This window comes from Mytilus edulis, chromosome 1 (assembly GCF_963676685.1).
Source record: "Mytilus edulis chromosome 1, xbMytEdul2.2, whole genome shotgun sequence".
Classification (NCBI taxonomy): Eukaryota; Metazoa; Mollusca; class Bivalvia; order Mytilida; family Mytilidae; genus Mytilus; species Mytilus edulis.
In genome coordinates, this window is record NC_092344.1 from 98,872,907 (window position 1) to 98,893,864 (window position 20,958).

The 20,958-nt window shown below is 31.8% G+C and overlaps 1 protein-coding gene across 50 annotated transcripts in view; it reads right to left on the reverse strand.

The window, feature by feature from the left end:
- The window catches only part of LOC139496959 (filamin-C-like), a 68,322-nt gene that overhangs the window by 45,747 nt on the left and 1,617 nt on the right, over positions 1-20,958 (reverse strand). For 45 of the 50 annotated variants that reach the window (XM_071285350.1, XM_071285362.1, XM_071285377.1 and 42 more), the window contains exons 2-6: positions 16,737-17,212; positions 2,850-3,101; positions 1,738-1,835; positions 856-1,122; positions 435-512 (exon numbers count right to left, since the gene is read on the reverse strand). In XM_071285350.1, the coding sequence (XP_071141451.1) occupies positions 435-512; positions 856-1,122; positions 1,738-1,835; positions 2,850-3,101; positions 16,737-17,076 (1,035 nt within the window). In that variant the 5' untranslated portion in view covers positions 17,077-17,212. Of the gene's footprint in view, positions 1-434; positions 513-855; positions 1,123-1,225; positions 1,470-1,737; positions 1,836-2,849; positions 3,102-16,736; positions 17,213-20,958 lie in introns of those variants that run through there. The other 5 variants (XM_071285314.1, XM_071285254.1, XM_071285323.1 and 2 more) reach the window with 4 other exon arrangements.

The following is a 20,958-nucleotide window of genomic DNA, read 5'->3' on the forward strand; positions in this document are numbered from 1 at the left end:
TCATACACTAACTATGTAAATGGCAATATTTATTAATGCCACTATTGCAGTCTTATATTTATATTTGGATTATTTCCCTTTCTTCACTAGCAATGTTATGTTTTTAACAAATTTTTCACACAATTTTTTTTTTTAACGATAACAAATATTTTTATTCAATTATTTCCTGCTATATAAATACCTAAGTAGCCCAGGTCGCATACTTAGGGACCCCTGTTTTTTAACAGCTTAAATTTTTCACACAATTGAAAAAAGCCATATTTCAAGACAGTATTGAGAGTAAAAGTCATTCCAAACCTCATTACAGTTGGATTTAATGACTGGAAATTTTCTATTAAGACAAGACTTTTGTTAGGTAAATGTGTTCTTTTGTGAAAAAAAAATGTGGTGATTAGATTATATGATTTCAAGCTCTATTGTATGATGTATATTACCTTATATTCTCCCTCTGTGCTGGGTACATATACACAGGAGTATGTCATGTTTCTATCCTTGTTATCAACAACTTCACACTGAAACACAAAATTATAGGATATTAGTATATGAAAACAATCAACTACCAACACTAAATTCATTTATTTGATTCAATATGATTTGAAATTGAATTCATGTATGCAGGTGCTCCTTTCTTTATATTTCAAATGCTCAGTTTTTTGTAAAAGCTTTCTTAACTGATTTTAAATTTCTATCTGCTTCTTTCTTCTGTTTCTAAAATGTGTTTTTCATTCATATAAATCTACACCAATTAAGAGACTTTGCAATATCCAAAAGGCTTTATGATAACAAAATACCCCCATCACAATCCAAAAATAGATAATAATTCTTTTAACTTATTTCTTTTAAAGCTATAGTTACCTGTTCTTTTACGCCTTTAGGATTCAATACTGTGATCTCTAAAGATCCTGACCCAGCAGAGAATGTCTCCACGGTAAATCTGGCAGGTGCTCCGACCTGGTTACCCTTGGGCTCCAGACCTGGACCATAGGCTCTGACACGGTTTGGGTTAAGTTTTGGACGGAGTGGTGCTCCTGGCTTCAGTTTAGCCTTGGGGAACTGTGCAAGGTATGTCATCATGGACATCTCATCAATTTTAGGGTTGGTCATTTCATCTGGTTTGATGAGCTAAAACAAAATTATAAAGGAAATTAGTTAAAATTGAATCAGAATTTTTACAATACAGTCATGTTTAGATCTAAATGTTCAATGAGGTACATGATAAACTTACATCAAGTCTCTCCTCTTCCTCCTCCTTGGTCCAAATCCATTGTTCCTTTTTATTAGACTTCTGAGATTCAGCCATTTTGATTTGCTTAACAAGCACTTATCACCAAAATATTTATGTCTTTTTATGACCCTCAACAATTTAACATTATAAACTTTAAATAATCATGGTTGTTTTATATCCCTAACTGTTTGCTTTGAAATTACAAAGTGACATCCAGGTAGTAGATGATAGGACGGACTGAGGTATATATATAGTCAAGAACATACTTCATAGTCACTTGTGATGTGCTTTCCTGACCCTGACTACTCATCACCAATTCTACGCTGCGTGAACCATTATGTAATATTTCATATCAAGCCATTTGATATGCAATATATAGCACCTTCAACTGCAATCCAGGGGAAGAAGTATAAATTTTGATTTCATATGACAAAAAATATGGCAGTAATCCTAACTGGTAGAATATTTTTGAATTGAAGGTTTCTATAAACATTAATTATAGGATTTCATACCTGAGGAACATCAAGCCATTTCTCGGCAGCATCCATAGCCTCTTTGGCATTCTTCTTGGCATTCTTGGGATCCCAGTCCTCCCAGTCTGGGCACAAACCTGAAAAAAGAAAAATAATATTTATCGACTTATATTTATAGGTATGGAAATAAGTATCTTAGTGGGTTTTTTTTTTTCAAAGATGCATACTTTTATTTATTCATAGTTTGTAAAAAAACAGTTAAAACTGAATTCTTCCTGAAAGAACTAATATGCAGTCTGCTGTCTGGCGTTCATTTGGCCCAAGGATAATGTCATTTATATTTCTGTAAGGCCTTGATTCGTTTATTGGTTTTCATTATAAACTGAATAAATTAATATGTTTTGGTATATCATTTCAGAAGTCCTGTATCTATTTCACTCATAAAAGCCATGTTAACCCTTTTTGTTCCTATTGTTAACCCCCAAATGTACGAATCTAGCTCATGGCTAGGGTAGGATGATTGAAATCAAGGACAACCTGTTGAAGCTTCACTATATCATCATTGTAAGAAATAAGTTTGTGAGGTAAAGGATGAAATCAATATTTAATTTTACCAAAATACCAATACATCTGAATATCTAACAGTGGTATTTTAAAATCTGTTGTTTTTTAATGAAAAATTATAAATATAAGCTTAAGGCACATAACCTTGGTTTTGTTGTGATATTGGAATAGTTTTGCAATGCATTTTTTATTCATTTCTCCTGGCATTAATATATATTTTGAAATGAATTTAACAGTATTTCTGTTTTCTCTAAATATAACTTTTTTAAAGCCTTGTTATGTCTTATGAATGTTTCTGTATGTCTTGTTTTATAATTGTTTATGTTCATTGCCCCTTGTGGGTCTTGGTAAAGAAGTATTGGTATTGGTATTGCATTGTATAATTGGAAATGTGATCTTATCGTTCTTCCCTACGCCTATATCACCGTGCTCTGTCGCTCAGTAATTCTCGTATCAAATGTGTAGAAAACCAGATAATCTATACTTATTGGGTCATACTCAGCAAATATCTCGTTACTCAATGACTGAGTGACAGGTATCATTTGTTTTATTCTAATTTTATCAATTATAATTCTATCTTAACCTACCAGGTCCAACAGCATCAACCAAAGCACCAATGGCTTTACCATTGTTCCAGTCATTGTTGAAGTTCTTGATAGGAATATCTGGTACTTTACTTTGTACCCAGTTGAGCAATCTTTGTTTGGGTGTTGGGCCACCTTCCTGTGGTCCGGGCTCTTCACCTTCCCACATGGGCATGGAGATTGAGTAATGTAAAATAAGGGTCCATATCAACCCAAGGATGAGCTTCAAATTACTATCTACTATGTCTGAAGAATCTGAAATGAAAAAATATAGCTATAAGAATATGCTTCGTTTTGATGAGTTTATCTTTTTTCATTGCAGTGATCAATTTATTTTCAATGCATCTCATATAATCATTCATTTCTTCCATTATGAACATGTAAATGACCTGTATACTTCGAAGGCTAGGTTGTAATGATGTAGTTAATGTGAATCATTAAAATACAAGTAAAATGCACTTGATTTTATATGATTATTATTTTAGAATAATCATAATAGCCCATAACTTCAATTACAAAACAATAACACTAAATGTTACATTAAAAGGTTAAAGTTCAAAATAGTTTAGACTGTCTATTTATTTGTCTGGTACTTGTCCAATATCAATATTTATATAATGTTTCAGCTATACCATGAGTAATTTCTTACAAAGGGAGAAAACTCTATCCACCTTCTTTAGACGTGTATATCAAGGTAATCTTGTTGACATTAATTCATATGTTAATGCACTTAATAAATGCCATATTTACAATGTGACTCAAATAGGGTTTGTTATTTGTGAAGTATTAACTTACATAATAACAGTATGATAAATTGTTTAAACCTTCCTTTTTTAAATGGCAAAACAAAAGGCTGACAGGATTGCCTTGATGTAACTCTGAGTCTCAGAGATTGAAGGATCTGCATAGCCTTGAGGAATAGAAGGTGTTGGTTTCAAAGACTTTTCAACGTCAAATCTTATTCAACTTAAATAAACTGTTGACACATAGATATATGTATCCCCTGCCGGCAGAAAATTCAAAAAAAGACAATCTATTCATATGGACAGCAACATTGCTAATTAATTCAAAGTTGCTAGACCATGATCTAGGGGACAGGGCCACAAAATAGTTATCAAACTAATATGTATTGATAGTAATACAACTTTATAGAAAACATCATAATCTTTAGTATCTGGTTCTCATCAAACTTCCATGTCTTTTCTTTCAGGCAAGACAAACAATAGCATCATACAGTTCTATGCAATTTTCATTTCATAGAAATCCAACTTCAAAAAAACATTCCACCCTTATGTCACAGACTGCTCAAATCAAGTGTGTAAGATAAAATTATAAAAATGTAATTGGATAAACCACATCATACATGTACTGTTAATGAAATCCTTCCCTTTCTTAATCCCTGTCAAGATAAACTTCTTGTCTTTTTAGATCATCCTGATCTGTTTAACTTCAACTATGTCAATGCTTCTCATTTTTTCATCTCTCACTTAAGTACCAATAAATCAAAGGAAACAGCAGATGATTTATAGTAAACATATCAACAAAATATGTCTTATTTCTACAGAAGTCATGATAACTCTAATCTAATGTCCATGTCAGTTTACTACCTTCCATTCAGACAATAACCCGGCTAAGTCAGTTTCAGACAATAACCTGGCCATCCTTGTAAAATATTCTGTTATCATGATGAACTGTCAGACAGAATCTCAAAGAGGTGTTGCTAAATGTTCATATTTGGTTGTCATGGGTAGTTAGCTCAATATATCTAACATCTCTTCATAGTTTAAGGAACAGCAGGAAACCCATATTGTTTTATATCTTATTTGTCCAAGGAAATAATTATAAAGGCTGGCTATGACATTTGACAAGAAGGGAATGATGATACTCAAATCAATACCCCTTCAGGACAAAATATTACCTATTTGATGGCCAGTAAATTTGTTTACTACTTGCCTGTTGATGCAATAGAATTTCACTGTAAATGAACAAACATCCTCGGGAAGTAGTGGCAGATGGATAAATTTTCATAAGAGGGGCCCACTGACTGCCTAAGAGGGGTCACTCCAGTCATGCCCTCCCCTCCTTAAATCTGTCTCTGAAAAGACTGACAATAAATCCTGAGCATGGTCTTTTAGCACATGCAAGTGGCAAATGTCTCAAATAAACAAATAAAGTTTCACTTCCTAAAAATCCTTTTGATGGTCAATCATTATTTCAATGTTTAAAAAATACATCATCTTTATCAATCTATCAACAAAATACAGGAAAACTTTCTTCACAGCTAAACATCTTTTATTAAATTCTTTTCTTTTTCAGGAAGATTTTTTAAATATTTGAGAAAAAAAACATTATCTGAAATAACCCTTGGTAATCAGTTATGTCCATTAAAATCAAATTTTATCAGAACTCCTACACTCGAGTACATAAATAAATTTTGATTGTAATCCTTCTGAGACAAGTACAAATTCCTGCAGACCTGTTATTTTTTAATGTAATGTATCATATTTTATCTATATTACCTGTAAATTAATTTTACATCTTAATTTTCACCCACCCCCACTTTCTATCTGAGCCAAATATTTATACCACCACTGTGCATATTAATGCAGACAAACGCGTCATAATATTTAGGTATTTGGTTTATGAGTAAGACGTGTTTTGTTAGATATCTTATGTGTACGCACTTTTACACCAACTAATTAAATATCTCAACATATTGAGCATTTCCTTAAATGTGTAACCCATACGGAATTTGATTATCTCAATTAACTTATCAACTATTTGCACTAAAGTCTTTAAAGAATGTACATTAAATTGTTATTTACTCCTTCATTTAGTGGGTTTAAATTACTGAAAGCAAAATTTCTAAGGCTTTGTATAAACTGTTACATTCTGCTGTAGGATATAGTCCATGCTTATTAATACAGGGTCTTAGGTCAAATGTTGCCCAAAGCATTTAAAATAACTATGGACAATACTTAAAATTCAAGGTTTCAAGTATCCTTTATAATCACACAACACTTGTCAGTGTAAGTACCCTAAATAGATTCTGAAGGGCATACAATACATAAGAAGAAGCAGAATCAAAATACTTGATTTTCTGTTTTTAACTTTGCCTCATTCCAATAAAAATTAATGTAAGCAGTTACTATTTTTTTTAAATAAGAGGTTAATGACCTTACATTTTCAAACTGAATGAATAAAATTAAATGCCCTTTTCAGTATAACTATGCAAGTTAAAGCAGTCTACATTTACATAATTTTTAATGAATGCATGTCAGATAACAATGTTGTAACCATACATGCATATGATTAATAGATGGTTAATTTTCCCACTCCCAGTCAAAATATTGTATATCTATCTAAACATGAGGTTTACATGAGGTAGAGCACTAGACTGATTAACCTTTTAAGGATGAATACCATCCTTGTGTATGTACTTTGAGAATAAATCGGTATATTTTCATTTTTTCAAGTAATATTTTTTATTGCAATAAAGTGCAAATTGGCAGCATTCAGTCAACTCAGAAGGGTAAGATGTACTATCCTGCTGAACAGTCAGTTCAATGTCTTTTGAATTTGTTGGCTTCAAATAACACTTGAAGAGTCACTCACTCACTGTGATTAACAGAAGTTGCATTATCACTGATTATTATGTAAACATGGAAACTTTCCATTATTCTGATATGTTACACATATGATAAACAAAACAATAAATCATCAAGGAATGCAAAAAAAAACTACAATAAATAAGAGGGACCAATAAGGAAAAGAGCCTAATAAATCAATAGAAGTTCTTTACTGATGACCATATAGCAAAGTAGTTATGTGTTTAACACATTGTACAAAGTTATTCAGATAACAGTTGCAGTGACAGTGAGATAGAGACATGAATCACTGCAAACAACAACTTCCAAATCCTAATTCATTTGTAAACATATATGTAACCACTACAATAATAACACTGTTTAAATACCACTTTACTTTAAATGGACATTTAAAAATGTTAAAGGTTATAGTTCATACAGTAGAGGAGCACAGTCAGCAGTTTGTTTTAATGTAATAGTATCTGTCTGAAACTATTTTTGTAGTTATGACAGGAGGTCACTGATTAGTAATACATTTAAGCATGTCATTTCTACAGAGAAGTCAACATCTGTTTTTGAAAGCTGCTGAAATCAGAACTGATTCTTGATATTCATCTTCACTTTGTTCATAAAACACAAGAAGATTATGCCCTGTACCCTCTAAACACTATTGGCTATATTGTGGAGGTTAGTTTTTATTGGTGGAGGAAGCCTGAGAGAATCACAGAAATTCTGCAGGAAAACTGACAATCCTAGTCAATAATTAAGATTGGAGTCAAATGCACAGTTTGAACTCACAACTCAAATGATGAAAAGCTTGTGAAATAGAAGATGAACAAACTACTTAGACCACTTTGAAACAGAGGCCCCCCTTGTTGAATAGAAATCAATGATGAAGGTACAAATTGCACAACAATGTATGTAGGTTGTAATCATAAATGTAGCAAGAGCAAATAAAAAAAGAACACATGTTCAATGCACTGAAAAATAGTTTATAGCCTGAAATTTGTCATGCTGAGGAATTCCTTTGGTAAAAAATGTTCTCTCAAATTAACATTCAGAATATTTGTAGTTGAAATGACCTTCAGTAACACCCAACTTAATTTGGATACATCTGAGAGAAGAGATTTTACCAATCAATGTAGGCTAGTCATATAACTTATGAAATTAGAATAAATTATATTGAAAGGTAAAAAATGCATTTTCACATGCTTTAGCAAAACTCAGCCCATACATTAGACTAATACACAACAAAGTACCTATATAAAAGGGAACAACTATGGTTGGTGCATTCCTTCCAGAGTTTTATCAAGTGCAGTATACATTCTTAAGACATCTTCCTATCATCACTCTGTATGAATCCAGAGCTATCAACATTGTATCTCAAAGAGAAGTACATATGGGCGAGAGTTAAATAAACAAAGCAGAAATGCTTATTAAGATTGTTTTAGTAACAATGAAAATGGAAACACCTTGTAAACTAAGTGCCTCACACTGACTTCAACTCTAAAAATACAACTATACCAATCTGTGTGGATATACATAGGTCAATGCAAATATTTGGAAGAAACAATGTAGCTATTTACCATAGCTAGAATATGGTTGTATCGAGATAACACAAATTACAACACCAGATCCTTTAATGAAAAGATGAGAAACAATAATCTCCTTGTACTCTGACACCAAAAACGGAAATAAAAATATATGTCGATCAAGTATGAAATTTAAAGAGATTTCTTAAACTTCAAAATAAAACAGCTAGTCATTATTGGTCACTTTATTTTTATAGCCTTCAAAATGATCTGTATCGAGATGAAAATTGTAGTTAAACATAAAAGTGCAACACAGGAAATCTCACAAGACCTGAGTCCTCAGCATACCCATCTTATTACAATGGTCTACTGGAAAATGTCAATGATATTCCAAACCTTATCACTAGGCAAATCATTGGATTTCAAACTTTTGGTCCCTGAGCATACCTGATGAGGGTTATACTAGAAACAGGAGTACTTTGAAATTCATAAATTGGTACTTCCAACAAAAAGCTTAGTTGGTTGTATTCAGTAAGAACTATTGGTGCATGTAAGCTTGAATGTCTTCAAGCAGGCTAACCTTGGTAACTATCATTTTTAAATAAATCCCAGCAAGTAGTAGATGATGTTAGCATGTCATCATTATCTATGAGGAGAATGTAATATTTGATACTGGAAATTTCACATCCATCCATCATCCATCTATCTGTCAATTAATCAAACCCTTATATTATCAATGAACCCAGGTCTATCCATTGAGTTAATTTTTAAGGCCAATAATTCAACTCATCCTTCTAAAAAAATTGTCAAACAGATTTATACAAGGTTGAACTTCAACCTTATTTTTGGGGGACTGATCATAAAATCTGCTGTTCAAATTTAAGGTTTGGAACAAGAATTATTGTACATCATCTTATGGCATCATTTGTCATATGAAAATAGGACTAATTAGGTACCTCACCTATTTTTTCCTCTTTAAGTGACCATTTGGAATAATCAGTGATTTAAGAAACACTAGGTTCGGTTCTTTCATTTGTATAAAGGCCTATCATATACATAAAATAGAACACAAATACATCTTACTTCTTATCAATGTAATAATAAGATTTATCCTCAGTTTAACCAGACTTTAGAATGTTGGTAGACAAGTTAAAAATAATTCAGTCTGAGACTTATTAGTTACCAAAATAGCTGAAATGGTAAAACTATAGCTAGTTCTAACAGAACCTGGAACAATTTCACAAATCAGTGGCGGATTTCAATGATTCCCTATATAAGCAACCAAATTTTTTCCCAAAAAGGGGGGGCCCGGGCCCCCTGGGCCTTCCCCTAAATCCGCCTCTGCAAATATTGTTAATTCAACCATTAAATCTGTCTATCAATTACTATGTAATATTAAAATTAACCTAAGAATATAATTTATCTCCAAAAAATCTTTTTTTAACATAATCCTTTTGAGTAAACAAACTGATAAAAAATTCATTTAAGTTTACAAATCTAGGTTTCCACATGCCATTTATATTTCAAAAATCTAGGTGGAGCTTTTTAAGTTCACATGATTTATCTGTTTGGATATACTTGAAACTTTATGTATGCAGAAGAATTTAACAGAACGCCTCCATATGGCATAGCTAAAAAATAAAATAGTGAAATTTCAGGTCACTTAACTTTTAGAGATACCATTATTCTAAAAAAAAATTGTTCTTATCAACTGATTTTGGTTCGTTAAAATATAGGTTATATATCTAACTGTAGATTAAATCAGAAGAAAACTGAATGATAATCACTTTCCCATTTTGTTAAAGCTGCTTGATCATCAGTTTTTGCAATACAAGTTGCACATCAAGCATATCAAAATAGTGCTTTTGGGGATTCAGACAAATTGTGAGGAAATGTGTATCAACAACTACGTAATATTGCTGTAATGTATGATTCTGTAGTGTATTTATTGATGTAATATTCTCCAGCAAATCAAATGTCTGTTTTTGTATAGGAATGCTCTGACTGCTTGAAACAAAACCATCAAAACCCAAGGAGAAAAACATGCAAACATAAGAGAGATCTGGTTCCCTGCCAAGTCTCAAGGTCGTACACAGTCTTTCCTTAGTGATGCATCAGCTCATCTATATCATTGTATATTTCAGTAATTTGGTTAATATTAAGTATACACACACATATCCATTATGTGTTGATTAACTACTTGTTACACCTTACTGAGTCCAGAATACAATTACCATTTGTTTAGTCTAACATGAAATATACTGTGAAATAAGCCGTTCATTGAACTTATTTTGATCTCATTCATTTACCACTATATACATCCCATTCTGGAACTTTCATCTTCAGTCTCAGAAAAGTTTTTAGTGGGTTCATTATATGCAGGATATCTTTTGTGTAGTGTACTAATTTTTTCATCTGTGCTTTTTCTTTGGGTCAATTGGTGTTTTATGTCCATCAGATTTAGATTTTGAGGGTTTTTTTTTAAGGTTGTGATGCAAAAATTCCAAAAAAGTTATTCAGTTTTGAGAGTTCCAATCCCCTTTTCAAAAATCCATCACATTGAAGCTTTAAATCAAATACATCTTGTGTAAAGGAAGATTGGTTACAAAGTTGTCTATGTTAGAGGATATCCATTAACAAAATAATTGGCCTATTGCAGCATGCAACCAAATCCTGAGTAAATATGTGAATTGGATTAAATTCCCTGACAGAACATGACAAACAAACACCATCAATAAAGATCATGTTATATTTCTTGTACCTAATGGGTGGGCTCTTGTATAACATCTTATTTCCTGCACCATCCAGTCATGTTACAACATTTTTATAGCTTGTAAACGAACCATAACACAAATGTAAACTGCAGAAATTAAAACAAGATTAGCTAGTTAGGTTTGGTCCTTCAAGCAATTATATCCACCTTATTTTCCCTACAATACCCTACTTATGTGACAGTATCTCTGTCTCTATCATATGTCATCCTATAAAGACTGATAAAGACAGATTAATCGTTAGAAGGATTAATAAATCCTGATCAATGTCAGAAACCTGCTCCAATATGTAGGTGATTATGTTGATTATATCCAAGCTACCCGACTATTATTATGGGATGTAGTCCATATATAGGGGAACATTTTATTATATCCTATTCATTCAGTTTCTGCCAAATTTGGTCATTATATGCATGGGTAGACATGAGAAATGAAGTGTGTTTCATATTTCAATGTTATACTAGTTTTAACATCAATCTGTGATTCATAACATAGATGGCAAGTTTTATTTCACAAATCTCACTTACAAATTACATACACTTTAATATGATGGTAAAGGTTTAAAGATTGTGTCACAAATTTGTTTGGATATTGAATATCTTTTAGAATTTATAACATGTATCTCAGTACAAGTATGGACCAAAAATAAGCTCTTAATGTCAAATCAGTATGATCTGTAGGCCTGAGGTTTGTTTGTTTTAATACAAGGCTAAATCAATTCAAAGTAACTAGCAGAAAGATAAGGAAAAAGACAGCCACCACAAACACAAAAAAAAAACATTGCGGTAAACCTCCCAATCCTGTTCTTTTGCAGGATTAAAGTTCTGAAAAATTAAAAAAAACAAGAAAACACTGAAGTTGTTGCAAAAAAATGCTATGTGCCAATATTCAAACAAGACTGTTTCAAAGTGAAAGACAACCATCATGTAATTAAATAAAATGTCAAGAATTACTAGTTTCTGCACCAATGATCCTAGACAGGAGCCACAGGGCTATTTACCTGCCACAGGTATGAAAAGTATTACACTGAATGTTACAAATTCATTTATGACATTTTTTCATTTATATTCACATTACATGTACATATATGTATGATTGATAATAAGAAATGACGTCTTTAATAACAATGTTTCTGAGGCAAGCAGTTTTTTAACCAGTAAATGTCTTTGGTACAGATTTCGAGTAATTTGATAACAATCATTGCAAATTCATGTTTCAGACTTGCATATTCAAACTATTGCAAGGCAAGGAGTGATTGTAAATGAAAAATAACTACCTTCGTAGTAACTATTAAAAGATGTCACAGACCCCTTTGCTAAAATAAATAATCTAAATTATCCCACAGTCAAAATGCTGATATTGGCACTTAAAACTTCTGTAACTAAATATTCCTTTAAGCATGTTAAGTAATCTTCTTAAAGCTCCTCAATTATAAAAGTATTGATATAACTGACCAAGACACTTAAGTCCACTTGTCATGGATAAAAAAATGGTCTATACAAATAAGGTAGAAGTGAAATAAGGTGAAGTTGTCTGTTAATGGGAGTGTTTGATTAGCCACCTGTCATACATGTATGTAACTTCCTCAACACTAATGGTGGACAAAAACCTTTCTTAGATTCAAAGTATGCAGTCTGAATTGAAATTAAAAATATCAAAAGACAGAGACTAATCCAACTGTGCAGTCTTATTATGATATTAAAGTAAAAGTTATATAATCTCAAACAGATTAAGGTGTCGATTAAAATACTTTGAGTCACACTGGGATATGAGGGATTTTTTTCTTTTCAATCACAGATACCAAAATATTTATCGAAGACTTTAAACGATATTATTTTTCCTATAGGACTTTTACTACACAGGTCACAGTACAATATTTAGAAAAATACATCCAGGTATACTCCCTATGAGCTTTTAAGTTTAAAAAAAAACTCAGGTATAAAGTTGATTTAATCTTGACCTGTCTTCTTCTAGACCTCAGAAATTTGTCAACTTCCAATCGGAAAAAAAGTTGACAAAAAAAGTTGACAAAAAAAGTTGATTTAATGATATTCAAAAATGTTACAACTTGATGTCTGCTAGGGGAGTAGTTAAAGTATACTACTTTGCAATCATACAGAGAATGTGTTATAATTTGTAGATACTTCCATTAAAGGTATTTTACAAAATCTTCCAACGCTTATCTTGTTCAGCTACCTCTTCCTGAAAAGTCCTCTCTAGAATTTGATGATCTGCGCATGCCCTGTCAGCATTATTACCAGAATTGGTTTTGACAGATCAGTGTTGTACCTAGATTTATACCAGATGGTATTTTATTATTCTTTATACACTGTAATTAATTACTGTATAGTTTATAAATAATGTAACAAATCAACACAGGAGTGATCGATGTGCTCTCCAAGGAAAATAATGAACACTGTACATAGGCTAAGGAAAAACCATTACCTTCAACCAACATTGAAGAAAAAAAAACTATAAGCTATAGTTCCAAAATAAATGTGGCTACTGGGTGCTAGTTAGGTGACTAAAGTCTCTTCAATGTTACTAACTTGAGTATTTAAGGTACAAAAATAATATCAAAACTAAATGAACGATACATGTAGGTACATGTATTACTGAAATTTTGCTGATCTATGCAAATGATACTGGTAATCAGATCTTGCCAAAGTTCTGAGTCTATTTCTGTCATTTTATTTCTACACGTGCACATTGATGCATTGTTGTGTCATCATTCTATATGAGAACACCTAATCATTCAAAGTCCTACGTCACTTTCCCCAATTAGTACCAGGTAAATGATAGACAAAACAATATATCGGGTGGTGCACCATTTGTCTGACATGACAGCTTGATAAATGCATACATGTACATGTAGATGCTGACTATAACAAAGCAGAAAAAGGGGGAGGAGGACATCACAAAGAATGCTCAATAAATGATACCGATATCTCAGGTAGATCAAAAGGGATCAAGGAAGAGAACCTCATCCGCAATAAAAAGAAAATTATAGTTTTTCCTGACTGCATGTCACAAGTTAACCTAACAACACTTTTTAAATCTATTATGTACTAGAGTTTTAAATCATTTTAGCTTTTACTGCTAAAAGCAAATATTTTAAATAAACCAACAAAACATTATTTTTATTGAAGATCTGAGGTCTGATGTCAGACTAAGTTTTACTTTTACACATGTATACACAGAAAAAGCTTAAATACAGACACACCTTTTTATATATTCTAGATATTAAACCTGTCAGAGTGATCAACAGATCAGAATTGTATGAATACACTAATTCTAATTTATGAATTGAAACCATTGTGGTGACAAATAAAAAGAGTATCATAAATTTAATGCACACAGTACCAAACTATTGATTACATTGCAAAACAGCATTTTATTCTATTTGTAGTATTAAGAGTTACTATGTTTGAAAATTATTACAATAATGTTTTAGTCTAGTATTAAAAGTAACTATGTTTGAATATTATGACAATAGTGTGTTAGTTTAGTATAAGAAGTTATTATGTATGAATATTATGACAATAGTGTTTTTAAGTGTAAAATCAAAAGTTATCATGTTTGAATATTATTACATTATTACAATAGTGTTTTAGTCTATCATTATAATTTAGATATCATTCAATATTATAAAAAAAGATAGTAGTTACTTTAAGTCAGTGACATAAAATGAAGAACTATTTATTTGCTTACACAACTGGGGGTCTAATTCAAACTAAATCAGCATTTAAAAGTAATAAGAGGTAGTAATATATCTGTCTTTATGAGTTTTAAACAGGCCATCAAACAACTCTTTATTGTTAAATAATAGTATTTTATGACAGTGACCAGATCACTAAATGACAGGCTACCTCACACTTAACACAGTCAGTAAATCCATTCATAGGATACATGTAATACCTACAAATGTACCATCACTAATGGCTATATTTCCCACCACAGATGTTTATACACACATAATTTGTCAATTAGGGTTACAGTTCAAAGAAACTCAGTGATATGTAACATGAATGTCTAGATATTAAAATAATAAGAGAAATTGACAGGATTGATGTTTCTTTCTTGCAGGCCACTGACATGCATTGAAAAGACAAACCTATCTTTGATGTATTGTTTAGTTGAGCCTACACTTTATATCTATAAATCTTCATAAAACCCTGGATAGTAAAGTATTGTCATGTGCACTTCCTGTTGTTTTCCATAACAAAATATACTATCCTCCTGACATGATACACATGTACAACAATAAAATCTTTGTATCAGGGGAGAAGGGTATTCTTTCTAAAAACAGGAACTCAGTTAAAAGAGTTTTGTCAGACAAGAAAGACCGTAAACAAGATTAAAACTTAACCAAATAATACAATAAGTTGATTCGCATGCAGTAAAGTCTATAAGAAACTGACAGTTCGCATTTTAAACCAAATGAAACAACTTATTCCATAGATCTATGGTCCATCAAATTCTATCCTTTATAATTTATTTGTGGCAATGAAAGGTAAAAGGAATCTGTTTACTATTGATGTATTTTATTACAAAAATACTATATAGTATAAGGCAAAGTTAAGACGTTTGACATGTGATATTGTTATACAATAGGTGTTGTTTACCCTTTACATTATTCAACAAAATGGCCAGATCTATTTACTTGAATGAGACCATCTATGATATGAAACCTTTCATTGAAAAATGAGCTATTTGATAAACTTTAAACATCTTGATTTTTGAACTAAATCAGTCATGAGAAAACAAATGTTCATTCATGGAATGAATTGAAGAAGATAGGAAGTTCAATCTATAACAGTTACAATGTATAAAGGTGCAGTGCATTAAAAGGAAAGGAGATACTATCTTTTGAAGTTTGAACATTTGAATTTTTTTTTTTTTCAATCTTCATCCAAAATGTCTTTTCTTAAGAAAACATGAAAAAAGAATGCTTACTAAGATAAAATTTCATCACAATACTAAACTTTGAGAAAATACTTGAAATCTTGAAAGCAATTGAATTTTGCTTGGACCTAAAAATTGCTATAGACATCAAATTTTATTAGCAGTGTTTATACACCCACCTTAAGGGTCATGAAGGAATTTACTTGTCAGACTGATATAAAATTGAAGGGCACAGGTAATTTATGTCCTGTTACCTGAAACAGAAACTGGTTGAGGATCAGTTTCAAACTTTAATTAAATTCTTTTAACTGCTAGTTCCTTTTCAATTTTAAATCTCAAAACAAATAAAGTAAAGTCCATAAATATGAAATAAAGGCTTTTTTATCAGCAGTGGAGGCAGACAAAATCAGTAAAATAATATCAGAATGCCTTAACCTTAGATTTTGCTATGACCTAAAGCTTGTAAATTGCAAACCTTGCAAAAATGTTGTGCATTTTCAATACAAGAATATACTTTTATCATGTTTATTTGGGCAATAATGTATAATGTATGAGTTATTGACACACCTATATGACCCACTTCAATCTGCATTTAACACTTTCACAGCAAATTGTAACCTGGTAAACTTATGAATAATTCATATGTACCATTGCACCTTTGAGCTATTTACATGTTTACAAGTAACACATTATATGTATCTCTGGTGATAACTGCATATAAGTTAATTTTCAGCTTTTTTTTTGTTATTAAATAACATATAAAAAAAGATTTTTTTATAAGCAGTGTAGTGAATAGATTGTTGTGTATTGAGTATACATGTATAAACAATTATAACGTCATGACCTGTTTACAGGTAAAAACCCACGTGTGTGTCATTAAGTTAATAATAACATTGTTAATAATTGTCCCTTAAAATGTTGTTTTGTCAGAATAATTGGTTTCCAAAGGTGGGCAAAACAGGTGTACAACAAATCTTAGTTTCACTTTGACTGTCATGATTCAATACACATCATCAATACAGGTGTGTCATGATAAATACCGGTTTACCGGCAAACATAAAAAATGTAAACAAAATATACATGCGGCTGTCTTACCTATATTCACAATTCTTATCCCTTCATCTCTCTCGAGGAACTCCAAAACCCTGGTGACATTTTCAAGTTTTTGGGTCCTGAAGTTGGGACGTCTGTTGACATGCTTAAATTTTTTGCCGGATAAAACTTCAATTAATGCAACTAATCTTAATCCATCTGAAAAGTCATTTTCAAGATCTGCTATTGTTTTATTTACTGTTTTTAAATGTTCGTTTGCCCATCTTGTGAAGGTATTCTTTTGAATTAATTTCCACTGTGCGTCGTCTGCGAGATCTCTCTCTGTCAAAGGCATCTCCTCGTCCTCGTCCTCGTCGTAATATTGTGCCTCGCTTTCAGCCATGGTTGATTTATATAGGTGTTTTACGCTCGAATGGTTTTAAAATGAATAATTCAAAAAGTTGAGGTGGGCGCTAAATTTGGACGCTCCTGTTCGGTCCTTCAGCACAAAATATTGGTCTTGATCACTTCTGATTGACCTAAAAAGTAAACAAAATTAATACTGTGTATTGTTTTGAACTAGGAAATGTCCACTCATATATAAGGAATGTGAAAACGTGAAATTGTACTTATAACACAAGTTGATAATTAATAATTTGTGTCACGATTACACGAATAATAATTAAACTGGTAGTTATGATCTTACATTTTGGTATTATTGTATGCCTTTATCTGACTGACTGTATGGATTGAAAACAAATAAGTTAGGCAGCAACCATTTGATTTTCTGGGGGGGGGGGGGGGGGGGGGGGGGGGGGCTATGGTTTTTTTCTGGACAAATTTTTTTTCCGCCTGCGGCGAAAAACATTTTTTTTCTTTCAATTTTAGCATTACATATAGTGGCAGCTGAGGGTGAAACAAAACAAATTTTTTTTCTCAGAATCAAAAGCAAATTATTTTTTTCTCCAAAAACTGGAAACAAACTTTTTTTCCCAAAAAAAACCATAGCCCCTCCAAGAAAATCAAATGGTTGCTGCCTTAATGTACCCTGAGCACGGTTTACCCAGTGTACAAAAGCACTTGTCTCAGATTTTTTCCCCACTATATACCTTTATATAACAATATTATATTAAGGTATATAGAAAAATATTTGTCTGTGGCAGTGTAAGAGAAACACACCAGCTAAAAAAAAAAGTCATCTGAACTCAGACAATGAGGTCTCACAAGTATGCATGCAAGGAACCAACTTCCATAGACAGTTCTCTCAAGTTGAAAAAATTCGGGACACCCAAATTTCTTTTTTTTTACTTTGTCACCCTGATAGAACTGGTGTGTCCAAGAAAATGTTATAAGTACAAATTTACATAAGAAGTTATTTGTGTGCTCTGTTTTAATTTTTGTACCGTCAAACAGAATCAGCAACTACATGTACGTATGGCCATACAGTATAGAAAGTTTTATCGCGGATCTAGACACTTAAAAGGGGAGGGGTATGTTTAACATTATAGTTTTAACCTGATTTTCATCATTAATTCTATGTTATTTATAAGATATATGAAAAAGGATAGGCTCATTTCAACACCCAGGCCCTCTCCATTGAGCCGCTGACAATTAGTTTTTCAATGATAAGAAGCTCAATGAAACAATATAAAAGTAATTCTATAAATTATGCTGTACAATGCTTAAATAATTAAGAGAAAAAACAATAGTTGCAATAAGTGACCAGTTTTTCAAGGGATTCGGACATTTATTATTACAGTTTCACAAGCTGTTCTATACAGACACTGAAATCCAAGTTCGTCACTACATTATTAAATACAAGAATATTGGGCAGGCCCGTAGCCAGGAATTTCCAAAAAGGGGAGAGGGGGTTCGATCCAATTACACTCAACTTGGACAGTTACAATACAAACAGACATGACAGAACGTCGACTTTAATAGTGCTTATTTATTTTCAGAAGGGTTCGCACGAACGGTTCACCCCCTCGACCCCCTCCCCCCGGCTACGGTTGTGTAGGGATAAATCTGATCTGAGTTGGTCTATATATAGTACTGGGAATTAGCAAAATACATCTGAAAAGATGACTTTATTGCATCGGATTATGAAAATTATCACTTAGTATGGCATTTATTTTAAAACTTGATTGTGTGTAATTAGATATGAAATAAGGAGATGTGATGTATATGTTGATGAAAAAAACAAGCCGAAACCACGAAAATAAAACAATAAATATCTGCATCAACATACGGTGAGATTTTGTAGAATGATCAAGTATAATTATGTTCATAGAAAAAAATATACGTTCTTGCCTTATGGAAATCAGGAAATTTGAGTTTAAAGTATTGTTCTTTTCTCGTAGATTTTACAGAAAACGATTCTGAAACATGGAAAATTCACGGTAAATGATGTCAGTACATATGCGAGAACCATTCGTCATTTGATAAGATCGAGTAAAAATATCAATGCTTACTTTAAGATGTTCATTTTAATCTGATGAAAGGTTGGGAGTTTACATTATAGGCTGGTGCAGATTGATGAAAACCGATAGATTCTAAGTTTTACTTTTATCAGCATCTACACATCAATTTACTTTTCCCTTGTACTTAATGTGAAACATGCCATTTTAAACAGGTGTTTGTTTTTCAAATTAATGTTGTAATTCTGGGATTTTAGTTAGATGTATTTCGGCTGTTTTGTAAGTCTAACTGGTAAAAAGGAGGCAGAAAAATGCCAGAGGAATTTATTAACTCAAAAGCTGTAAACAAATTGACAATGCAATGACAACAAAAAATATAACAGACAGACAAACAGCAGTAAACAAAACACCACAGAAAAAGCACTTAAGATTGAGTTAAACGAGCCCCACAAAAAAACTGACAAAGATGAAGGTCGGTTTGAATCCATAAACAATAGGCGTCTTCTTCAATAATAAACTGTAGTTTTTTGTCTTTGAGTATAGATCAATATCTCTATGTAAGAAATAAGACGATATCTTTTAAATATTTTGAATATTTATAAGACATTTGAACATTGTATTAAACTGTACGTAGATATCAGAAATACAGGAATTATCCTGATATGATTATATAACCAGAATTAGAATTTAGTTCAGTGCTTGCTCTGACGATTTAGATGTCAAGCAGTATTACCCGATTTGGTATAAGAAAGACAACTTTTATTTTTTATTTTCACATATTCATTATATATCCATTCACATGTTAATTTTTATGTATAATGTAACGTCTGTGTTTTAAAGTAAAATGTATTGTCATCGTTGCTTGTGTGTGTGTGTGTGGTTTTTTTTAATATGTGACATAAGTATATATATCCATTATGTAATATGTGTTTGTTGTCTTGATCAGTAGTATCCATCTTGTGGCATATTTCGAATTATTTATTCATTACTCAGTATGATTTTTATCATGACGTGCTTATTGATTAAAGTCACTTTGTTATTAAGACCACTTATGAAGAAAATATGTGTAGAACAAATAAGAGTCAACTGAACTAATCATAACCATATGCCGTTTATGATTTCCGGTTGTTAATACATTGCATTCTAATTTTTGGTGATTATTGTGCGAAGTTTCCAGACGAAACTTAAGAAAGTACTTCTCAACCTAACCATGGCTAGATATATTGCACAAACACTCTCTATAGCCAATTAACCAATAAGTATGAATGTACAGAAATCTAGTATCAATCAATCCAGAACTCCACTCACTTTGACTTAGTCTATGGATGTCTTTTGTCATTTTTTTTTGTGATATAGATACTTCATATATAATTTCTTTCTTGTATCAACTTATTTTTTTACTTAACCCAAGGATTTGTATAGTATACTATACAAATCCTTGCTTAACCGAAGTTTTTGTTCATACCAACCCAATGTGAACTAGAAATATAGGAAAATACCAGAAGTGATATTACTACATGAATTATACAGAAAAAGGGCAATAACTCTAGATGAAATATCGCGCCAATCTGTCAAAAGTTGTCAACCCTTATATAGCTGCTTAGCTGACACTACAGCAGACTACATCGTTTGATCCTAAACTGTATGCACATGATAATAGATGTTTTTTGTAGTATGTACACATTGCTATGCTATAGATTAAGATGACTGAGCCAGATTAAGAGACTAATTAACCAATTTAACCTATGTGCACCACTCTTAAATCCGGCCCTTTTGTCACTTATAGCTTCTCAAGTGTTACTCGGCTTTTAAAAACACTCAACTGTACGAGGGCTGTATAGCCAGTAACGGTCGTTAAAATCTCCCAT